At 42.9% G+C, this 11,751-nt stretch overlaps 1 protein-coding gene across 1 annotated transcript; it reads left to right on the top strand.

Moving 5' to 3' along the window:
• The first annotated feature begins 1,546 nt into the window (after positions 1-1,546).
• LOC109763701 (MADS-box transcription factor 1-like) lies at positions 1,547-11,499 on the top strand. Its single transcript, XM_020322562.4, has 8 exons — positions 1,547-1,825; positions 6,186-6,261; positions 9,356-9,417; positions 9,508-9,607; positions 10,146-10,187; positions 10,277-10,318; positions 10,522-10,646; positions 10,791-11,499. Exons 1-8 carry the CDS (start codon positions 1,641-1,643, stop codon positions 10,882-10,884), a joined length of 726 nt encoding a protein of 241 aa, XP_020178151.1. The 5' UTR covers positions 1,547-1,640; the 3' UTR covers positions 10,885-11,499.
• The last annotated feature ends 252 nt before the right edge of the window (positions 11,500-11,751 follow it).

Genomic DNA, 11,751 nt, shown 5'->3' with positions numbered 1-11,751 from the left:
CGCAAAGCTAGAGAGCTAGATACTAACAAAAGTAATAATTCAGTAGTGCTAGAGCACTATTACACATAGAGAAGCTACAGGCTCATAAGCCAAAAGGAACAGATCTAAAAACCATTATTTAGAGCTCACGACGAAACCATTATTTTCTTTTTACAAACCTATATTGGAGGTGTTATGGCCCGTGCAAAATAAAAAATGGCCATGCCATATGTAAATATTGTTCAGCTTATTCCAAAGTGGGATATAGAGATACCATATTTTGGTTGAAGACACAGGATTATTTGTTGATCTATATGAATTAAGAAATTGATATCATGTCATAAAATTGTGAATCTAAGGTCCCGCTTGGAGCAAAAGGAAATCTTGGAGTTTCGATGAATTAAAATTCATATAGGAAATATTTCTACAATGCCATTCGGAACAAAGGAATGGTTCTCCAAGATTCCTATGAAATCTATGGAATGGAACGATTTATAGAAATTTTGGAGGAAATCAGACATGAGGTTTTACCTCATGTTCTTTTTCTCCTTATGTTTAGAACTCATGCGTTTTTTCTGTGCGGTTTCAAATGGTTGCTTTGGAGTATTCTTGGAGGATATTCAGGTGAATCATGCATTATTTTTTCGTTCCCACATTCAAACATTATTTTTTGAGGACGGGGCGTCGACCCGTTGGCTGGGCAGCTGAGGTTGCTGCCAGCCCACCCGAGTTCGAGTCCCGGCACGGACGCGCGGTGCTCACGGAGTTTTCTCCTATAAAGAAAAGCCAACGAGGGTTAGCCCTTGGGTTGGTCTCATTTTTTTTTTCAAACAGGGCCTAATTCCATCTTTTTCAAACTAACTTAGATTCCTTCATAACCCAAACTATTCAAAAAAAAAACTTAGATTCCTTGATGCTCCAACTCAAGGACCGAAATACGGGAAGCCTGCCAGGAATCCAGCACTAGCTACCTTTGAGCCTGTGAAGGGGTTGCCCAACATTTCTTTCTATTTTCTAGTATAAAAACAAGCAAAAGGGTCCCTGACGAACCGCAGCAAAAGAGAGGAAGAGCCAGAGCGAAATTTAAGATAGTTCAGAGAGATGAAAAAAAATGAAGGAACACTTGTTCAGACTTCAGAGGGCTGAGAAAGTAAAGATAGTTCAGACTTGAGAGAGCTCAGGAAAGAGAAGTCCTACGAAGCCCTAGAAGGCTAGCCGCTAGCAGCGATGCCATAATGAAGTCGTCTATTCCTCCACACGGCCGTCGACACGTGCACCCGTCCTATCCCGCCTCGATCGTACTATCCATCTCCCACGTCTGCTCTCTGATGTGCGGCCACCTTTACTGGCCCCCATTTCCTCGCTGTGGATATGGATTCCGGTCCGGATCGGCACTGTTGCGTGTCCAGCGAGGGCGTGGGACTAACGTTACATCAAGTCATCAATCACCCCCTCCACCACCACCTTCGCCAGAGCTACAGTGAGAGAGAGATGCAAACGGGTGGACGAGCTAGTAAATCATTGGTACAGTAACTGTGAGAGAGCGAGAGAGACTTGAGCACCGAGCAAGCAAAGCATACGATCAGACATCCCTCTGCTGGCGGCAAAAAAGTAACAGGAGAGAGAGAGAAAGAAAGGGAGGAAGAGGAAGAAGAAGGAAGATGGGTCGGGGAAAGGTGGAGATCAGGCGGATCGAGAACAAGACAACCCGGCAGGTGACATTCACCAAGCGCCGGAACGGGCTGCTCAAGAAAGCCTACGAGCTCTCGCTGCTCTGCGACGCCGAGGTCGCCCTCGTCATCTTCTCCGGCGGCGGCCGCCTCTTCGAGTTCTCTAGCTCCTCATGGTACGTAACTAAACCAATCCTATCCGTTCATCTTCTTTTTCCTTCTCTTTTGGTCTCACTTGATCTATGGGTTCGTCAAGATCTGGCCAAACAAACCTCTGATTTTCTTGCCTTCAGTTCAATTAACCAAGAACATGAGAAAACATCCTTATTTTGCGTGACGAGCGAGTGTCCCTTCCTTTTTTTGCGCGTGGAGTGTTGCAGCTGCGGAAAGGACAACTGAACTAGATAGTGATAAGCGTCGGATCTGTTGACCACATCGATCCTGAGGTAGATTTCTGGAGTTCACGACGGACAGCTATTCAGTACATGTACACCTTATCATAATTACTCACATTACTTGCCATATAATAATTTTGAAAAAAAACATTACTTGCTATATAATCGGCAAGAACAAGAAAGCGGTCCATGAAGTTGCTGCTTATTCCTTCCATATTTAGAGGATATTTCGCTGGCCCATGCTCTACTCACAAGATCTCTATCTCCTCCCGCATATGCTCATCAGATCCATATATTTCTCACCCAAAATGGTAAATCCAGTACACGTACACAACGCCGGCTGGGCTCATCTCATCAACAAAATTAAAGAAGATGCGAGATGTGGGCTTTGGCTGGAACTATAAGCTAATAAGCACCTTAGGAACCTTTTATGCTGCAACTAGTTTCGATCTCTTGTTTCCTGTCCTTTTGGGGCTTGGCTGATGCCGGAACCTTTGTTTCTTGTACCTAAAACTCTCCTTGCTTTAATGAGAAGGCAAACATCTTGCCATCGCTTCAAAAAAGATACTCTAGAGTTTGGCTTACTCTAGGATGTGGTGAGAAGCTGAGATCTGTGATCCATTTACTGTTCCATTAGTTACTGTTCCACTGAGGGCAGTAGCAGCTCGATGCCCGGAAGTTCATCTACTATCTTCACTGAGCCGAGCCACGTGTAGAACTACCCGTTGTTCCGCGCACTGACTGACGAACCGTCAAAGATATCAAGTGAACTTTCTCATTGCACGTCATGTCGTCAAAGCAACCCAGCTTAGCTTGCATGCAATATACGGATTGAAGTAGATATATAGTGTTTACTCCGCCGTGTGCTAAACTGAGTGAACTGATGCATGCACAGTACATTAAATGGTATACATGCATGCGAGAAAATGTATACACGGTTAACTTTTGCACTCTCACGAGGATCTTATTAGTAGGAGCAATTATGCTGTTCTACCAGATGGCGTGCGTATACTTGTGAAAAGAACATTACGTACTAGCTAGGCATAAACATGTGTATAACCTTGCTGCGGAATGTGTTAGATAGAGTCCTAAACCCCTCTGCACTAACAGGTTGAAATAGATTCAAAATCAGGATTTTTGGCTACAACATATGGTGCAGTGTGGTGACAATTTCAAATCTAGTTCAACTTGCCACCAGCTCAATAATCCCCGGAAGTTCATCTAAACAATCCACGGTGGAACTTACTCGATCTGTAGACAACTTTTGTGAGCCTTTCTTTCAGTGTGGTGACAATTTACAGCTTTTCACGCAAGACTAATCCCAGTTCAGTTCGTATTTATGGATTTTAATTAAGTTCTATTTCATCTTTGTTTTCTTCTTCTTCAGCTTAAAGATCATTTTCTACTCCGATGACATTCTTTCACTACTTCATAGAACAAATCATTTCTAATTAAGGTGACATACTATAATATCATGTGTTTTCAGTCTAAATGTTATTAGAAGTATTGACAGATAATAGTTTTTTGGATAATGGACGGTTAGCTCTCCTTTCGTTTGCACCCTTACACAGAGTCATGACAAAGCCTGTTGCTATACCGGCACCCATGTGGGGCATAAATCCTGTGATAACTTGTTGATGTCCTCCATAATGACCTTTTGCTAGTCTGTTCGCTGCAACATTGACCATAACCTCATCTAGTTGATAGATAAGTAAATAGCATGCAAAGGATTGAAAATAATCATTTATTCAAACAAAACATCATTATGGCAAAGCTAAATGGACCAACGCGATTCTAAAAAAAATGGACCAACACAAAGCACCAAGACCAACAAAAAAAAAAGTGATCTTAGAGCCCCCAAAATCTTATGATGCTAGTTCCAAACACATGAGGAATACAATTAGGGGGTAGGGGGTGTTAAATTAAAAGCCAACAAAATGAGCAATCAAATTAGACGAGCAAAATGACAAGCAAGGAAAAGTTGCCCGATGTAGTAAGAAGAGCCTTGTACATTGAGCTGACCAAAAAGATGAACCTCCTGGAGCCTTGTATAGTCTAGCCTGATAAATAAGACATCTAAAGACATATTTGGCCTCATTGAGTTGAGCATTTGCAAATCGTGTATAGTTCCCACTCCCTTAATATGGGACAACAATAGGAGACTGAAACTTGATTTAGCTTGGGCACTGCCCATCACCTCTCGAACAGAAATACGCTTATGTCAAGCAACTTTAAAAATATGCGAGAATTCAAATTTTAGTACTCTATGGGTAAGGAGAGAAAAATCATCTTTGAATCTTGACCTCCAAGAGGCAATGGTGGACACAATGCCCCTGAAATACTTATCATTCTTTTCTTTCCACAAAGTCCAAGAGGCAACCAAAAAGATGTCCTTAAACATGGGCTTGCTCCAAAGCTGCTTTGCTCGGGTGATCATATGGAACCTTGAGGTAGAGGGACCCATCAAATATCTAGGCTAGCCCAAGAAGATTTGCTAAATTGGTTACCAAAGATCATGTGCTCAATCCTTTCTGCAATGTGCAAATCCATATAATAGACAGTCCATGTCACAGGCAGTATTGTAGTGTCTTCGATTAAGCATGTTAAGGGTATTTAACCTATCATAGAGCAGGAGGCAACCAAAGACCTTAATCTTTAGAACACTTAAGTAGAATTCTAGACCCATCTATATGTCTGGTGGGCTTGAACAACTTTGGAGTAAAAGGCGTAGTAGTGACTAGATTTAAACTCTCTTGAGCCCAAACATAGTGCCATATATCATGCATGGCTTCCTCAAGAACAACGTGGGTCCTCAAGGGTTGAAGTTCATGAACCTCTACATGGGCATGTATGGAAAGTTGTAGGTGAAATGCCTCCCCAACAGCCATAATCCCCAAGAAATCCTTGACATAGATGTCCTCTGATGATGCAAAAGAGTAGTCCGTTGGGTGGGACACGAAAAAGTTTTTTTTTTGACAAAAAAAACATCTGAAAAACTCTCACCTTTCAAGACCCTTTTCTTGGATGGCTATTTAGGCTGGCCGAAAACAATATTCTGGCATGAGTAAATGCATCACAAATACTTCAAGCTATCTTTGATGAGCCTTCATCATTAGACTAGGCATGTTGCCTTGGGTCGCCATAGGTCTTCAAAGTCCTTCCCTCAACAAGAAAACCAAGATCACCTTTTCATCGATGACTCCCTTCTTGACTCTAACTGGTGCCCTATACATAATCCCATATTACAGCTCCTAGCCAATTGTCGCATCTGCCAACAGTTGGTCCTTGATGTGGAGGACACAACATAACATATCCAACCCTAGGTGATGGTCGTGTTTGGAGGGATCCCCTGGGATCAAGCCCGCAATCTCGACCAGCCATGGGACCTATGAGTTCGACTTTGGATTCAATGGAGACATGTGATATGACATGGGAAGAACCGTCAGACTAGGGGTATGCTCCAGTTATGGTTGAACGAGCCCCTTGGCCACAGAATAGTATCATATTCAAAGTTGTACGACCATGCTATGGGCTTGACCAACCAGGGGCTCACCTCCTCATTGTGACCCCAACCATCAACAATTGCAATGTCAAGGAAGTGCTCATAGATGGTGGGTACTCCCTCAACATCATTTTCATAAAGACTTTTGAATGGCCATATATACCGATGGCTTATTTCAATCATATGTAATTCTCAATTTATAGCATGGCCCACAAGACACTCATTGCCACCATCATGTGCCATCTTTCTATTGAAGCGAACATCTTTCTATTAGCATAGTACCAGGATCACATCTCAATAGCCGGAGGTGACATGGCTTTAGTGGCGGAGCTATAGTGCAAGGTTTTGCCCTCACGGCCCAAGTTCTATCTCACACAGTGTATATTGCTACAAAACTGCGTGGGTCACAACCCATATTTGCTTCAACGAAGATCTGTCATTACCAGCTTATCTCTGAGGGCTCCTAGCATGTATTATATGATACTAGGATCACATCTCAGTCAGTAAGTGTTGCACACATACTAATATTCATTTTTTACATTTTCCAATGCTTTTAGATATTATAAATGTCTTCAATTTTCTACATTTTTCGCATGTCAAGCAATATAAGTTGATTCCTTTGCTTTCGTATGTCAACAGCATGTACAAAATACTTGAGAGATACCGCACCTGCAACTACAACTCAACAGAAGCAACCCCTCCAGCAGAAAATGAAGTAAGTATCTCAGAACCTTAATACCTTCCTGAATATAAAGAGGTTAGGGCATCTCTAGTAGACCCCCTAAACTAAAACTAGCAAAAGTACTCCCTATCCCATTTTACCAACTATTTAATGAAATCACTATTCTGCAGCTAGCAAATCCCCTATCCTAGAAAAAATTGTTTTCCCAAATTTTCAAACTTACCAAACATAAAAATAAATAAAAACTTGAATAATGAAGTGCACACAATTCAAATGCATAATTTTTTTAACGTTCTCAAACATAAACCATCCAAATTCAAACAAAACATACGGTCCAACTAAACTAAGAATTCAAATAAACATGATTAAAGCACAAGAATCAAGTGCTATGAAGGCGCCAATGATGTTCAATAAGATCTTCGTGAAGTCGGTTGTGAGATCGATGGTTCTCAATCTGTTGGTGTGCATGGATGAAGGCTTGGATCCTATTTGGGTTATGCTCCAGCTGCACCGGGTGGGCATTGAATAGTTTCCAAAAGTCCTCCGGGTCTTCTCTCTCATCCTCGATGATCATGTTGTGCAAGATAATACATGATGCCACGATATTCCATAGGGTCTCGAGCTTCCAATGCTCAGCGGGGTCACAGACAATCCCAAATCATCGTTGAAGCACACTGAATGATCTCTCAACATCCTTTCTAGCAGATTCTTGACAAGTTGCAAAGTAAGATCTCTTGTTACCTTTTGGTTTGTGGATAGTATTCACAATTGTGGCCCATGGAGGATGGATATCATCGGCAAGGTAGTAACCCATGTTGTACACATTGTGATGATCGACAACATAGTTGCAAGTTGGCTGCCACCATCAATAAGCCTTTCAAAAAGAGAAGATCGCTGAAGGACATTGAGATCATTGTGAGAGCCAAGCATACCAATGTATGCATACCAAATCCAAAGATCGTGTGATGCAACTGCCTCAAGAATGATGGTTGGATCGAGGCAATGCCCTCGATACTGACATTGACATGCAACATGACAAGTCTTCCGAGTACAATGCATGCAATCAATGGATCCAAGCATACCTGGGCAACCTCTCTCATCATTTTCTACCATGAGCCTTTGAGTATATTCTACATTGGGAACCCTCAAGTCCTCTGGTCCATAGATCTCGACAACAGCTATGCAGAATCGTCTCACACACTCTAGGATAGATCTTCACCAAGCAAACATAGACATGGATGGCATCGGTCGGGCAACCATAAGCAAGAACTTGCATGATTGATATTATCTACAACAATGGACTTGCACTTTCTACTATGTTCCATTCCTTCTCAATAACAACCAAGGATCATGTCTCTCCACAGCCTTTTCCATGGTGTTGAAGAGAGTTGATGCATCCTGAATAGGCGCCAAAAATAGTATAGGGGTTAAACTGCATTCAACGCAGAGTACTCCTTGACAAGGCCATCATGACCCATGACTTGGTCTCAAAGAAACAGCCCTCGGCCTAACTGAGAACCAAGGACTGTTTGAGTTTGCAAGTGCCAGTTAGGTCATGATAGCGGAGGAGACCATCTAAACATGGAGAAATGTAACGGTCTATTTGAGACGGTTTTTTATGCAATATGTAAACAAATGCATAGGGAAATTTTGACAAATACCATATGTGCAGCGGAGGTCCTAGCGACAGCGCCGACGACGGACCTTTGACTTGCGCATCAAGGCAGCGGAGGAGACCGCCGACGCTACGTAGCTGGGCAGGCACGTGGTTGTTCAGCGAGGAGGTAACAAACGACGCCAGGAATGAAGGTTGCGTCGGCAACCTGATCGGAAGGCTTCTTTCTTAGACCCAGCAGCACCTGCCGGCGCTGGCTTGGGGTTGACCTTCCTACCACATCGACATCGCCGTGGTCAGCCGGTCCGATCCCGGAAGAAATCCGACTTTGGCGGTGCCCTTGCAGAGCTGCAGCGATGGCGGGCTCAACAGCGGCGGAAATGACGATTTTGGCGGCCTGCACTCACAGGAAGCTGCGGGAAAGCCGGAAAATATATAATAGAGCACATGCACCCATGCCCTCTCTATCTAGCGATCCATTTCCTGCATCGCGATTCGTCCAAGTGCATTCTCTTTTTTGTTTCTCTCACATAGAACATATCTTGAAGTTCAAACCTATGCAGCTTGGCAAAGCTTTCTAAGTAGAATCTAGGATAAATCTTTCAGATTTTTTTGTCAAACATAAATATACAAAATACGTTTTGTTTGATTAAAAAAAAATATCATATTTTTAGTATTTATGTCGAAAAAAAAACTGAAAGATTTATCCTAGATTCTAATTAGAAAGCTTTACCACGCTGCAAAGGTTTGAACTTCAAGATATGTTTTATATGAGAGGAATAAAAAAGAGAAAATTTCATATAGAAAGTTAGTTGTGTCGCACAGATTTTAAAGCGATATTGTAGAGCAAGGATAGCAGGGCCGGGATGCAGGTGCTCTAAAAATCCACGTCCGGGAAAAGCCAGCAGGGCTGCAGGATGGCGCCGGTCGATTCGGCCGGCAGGGACTCAACGGCAGTGACTGTGGCGGCGGCGGCGAGGGTCGGGTAGGTGCAGCGAGGTCGGTACGCGACCGAGCAAATATAGTCATTAATCACTAGTGCCCACCATATTTGGTCAGAACAGCTGTGTGTGTAAATAACCATTACATTCAGGTGATTGTTCTTTGTTTTGTTTGAGCCGCACATCGTAGAACTGAACAATTGTTCTACGGTTAATTTTCATTACTATAAATAGTATGTTACAAAGGGGTAAGGAAGAAAACAGATAAAAGCTAAGCAAAAAGCCCTACGGGTAACCATAGTCACAGCTTAACCAACTCCAGTTTTTGGAAACATATTCAGGTGATTGTCCAAGGCTAGGTCCAGGCTAAACATTGCACTCTCTTGCAGTCTGTTGTTGTTTTCAATCTTTCCGAGCTTCCATTTGGTGGGGCACAGTTTGTTTGAACTGTCTTGTTTGTTTGGCCAACATGGTCTGTTGTCGTGTACATTTAGCTTCTCATTTTCCATGGCAAGTATTGTGTCACTTGAACTGACATGTACCATGCATCCTTTTTTGTTTTTGAAACTAGATAAATTACCAAGAATATCTGAAGTTGAAGACCAGACTTGAATATCTTCAAAGTTCACAAAGGTAGTTTCAGGAGATTGGGGTGAAAAGTTACTTGCTGTATATACATTGCAATGTTGCTCCACCTTATCAGTCCTTGTTCTCGTGTCGTAGAAATATTCTCGGTGAGGATCTGGGCCCACTTAGCATGAGGGAGCTTGAGCAAATTGAGAACCAAATAGACATATCTCTCAAGCATATCAGGACAAGAAAGGTAGAGAATTTGAATATTTCATGTATGTTACATAAGCTCGGGTTCAGCAAATTCAGATATTTTTCTACTCCCCTTGTCCTATAATATAAGAGCGTTGGCCGCTGCACCATGGGCCTGCTCTGGCTTAGGGTCCCTCTATAACAAACCATCATCTTTTTATTGATTTTTTGTTATACCGTTTTCAGATTTTCTTTTGAAATGCTACCTCATTTATGCTAGATTCTTATTTTTTTTCTATGCTCAAAGTTCTCCCGTGGTTGTTCTCATTTAAAACATTTTCAAAAATGCTCATATATTATGGGACGGAAGGAGTATTATATAGATACTTCATCAATTGAAGATGATGCATGTATTAGTTTCGAATTGTCTTAGTGAAAAAAATGTTAGCTCAGAGCATCTAAATGATGTTGTATCCATTATTGTTAGTATGCAGCTGAACTTTTAAGGCATTTTTATAGCGTTAGCTGAAACATCACAGTTCTGTGACTTCTGTCGGTGGTTTTGCCTTGCTTTATGACAAAGCATACATTTTTTGCAGAATAAAGTATTACTTGATGAGTTATATGACCAGAAAAGTAAGGTAATGATGAATAATGAACTTCAGATAATCCTCACCCTATATTGCATGCTCCTTCTGTTAATATATAATAGCAAATTGATGTTCTACAGGAGCAAGAGTTGCTGGATCAAAACAAAGACCTGAGGAGGAAGGTACTATCACTGAGCTTAGAACTTACGCTTTCTGTCCTTCTATCAAATTTTGAACCTTCATTTTGTTGCCAACACAAATTGCATGCCTTTGCTGGACGAAGGTTGTAAACTACACGGAATACAAACTACATTCATTCTGATAAAAAAAATGAGTCCAGTGTGGGCAATAAAATTTCTCATGACTGTTTTCTTGGGAGTGCCAGTTGCAAGACATCAGCTGTGCCGAGAATGCGCTCCATATGTCATGGCAAGATGGAGGGCATGCCATCGAGACTACTTATCCGGGACTGCTGCAACGCCCGGAACATGATTCCTCCATGCAAATTGGGTATGTCTTTCTACATGGCCATCGGTTTAACCCACCGAATCTCTCCTAAGCATAAACTAACTATTTTTCTTCCGATTTGTAATTGTTCAGAACCTGAGTGTTGGATCGGTCCAAAATTGAAGTGATTTCTTTTCCTATGTGAAGGTACCATCAGACCAGCATGGACCAGCTGAACAACGAAGACATGGCTCCACAGCGCCTTGATGGACACCTTGGATCGTCTGCAGGTTGGATATGATCAGTTCAGACGATGAGACAGGCATGATTCAACACGTATTTCTTGTAATGGTCTGGCGTTGCCTCGCGTGTATGTAGCTAAGTGTGCTTGGACTTGAGTGTCACTTGTTATATTGTGTGCTGGACTTGTGGTGATTAATAGAGGTAGCATATGTATGGATCAAAATACTTGTGCTAAGCAGAGTGGCACACGTTTCTATTTGTTTAGCCCATCTTCGACTGACCAACAGTGTGTGTCAGTGTGAGTTTTTTTATAGAAAAGGGGGATGACCCCGGGCCTTGCATCTGGGAGATGCATGCGGCCATTTTATTGATTATTCTCGAGGACCTTACAAATTAGAACAAATCCGCCATCTTGGCAATATCTGCCGCTACTCCTATCCATATGATGAAGGGGTGCAAGCCGGGCCACATACCCAGACCTCTCACCTAAGCCCAACATCTAAAGCCGGAGGCCCCGACCGAGCCATCTACCGGGTCCGGGGCACAAACCGGTCCGACGCACTCACATGTGTCGTCGCCGCCATCTTCCACTGGTCCATCTTCAGAGCAGATTGAGGTGTCAAACTTGGCAGGTCCTCCGCCATCGACGCCACCAGGACGCCAAACGACGACCTCCACCTACGCGAGCCTTGACAGGTCTTCTGCCATGGACGCCACCACGACGCCAAACGACGACCTCCACCTACGCGAGTCCATCTCCAAGCAACAGACATAGATCCATGCTAGGATAGGTCTGCACCACTGTTGTCGCCCACCACCCACAAGCGCCACCCAATCCCAAGGTTCCCAAAGCGGCGCCTTCAAGAAGGGAACAGCGCCGTGAGCGCCGCCGCTGCCCAACAAAGTTAGGGCTTTCGCTCGGGAG

This window comes from Aegilops tauschii, chromosome 4 (genome assembly GCF_002575655.3).
Source record: "Aegilops tauschii subsp. strangulata cultivar AL8/78 chromosome 4, Aet v6.0, whole genome shotgun sequence".
Taxonomy (NCBI): domain Eukaryota; kingdom Viridiplantae; phylum Streptophyta; class Magnoliopsida; order Poales; family Poaceae; genus Aegilops; species Aegilops tauschii.
Note: the sequence above shows the minus strand (reverse complement) of the source record. Positions and strands in the feature narration are given on the sequence as shown.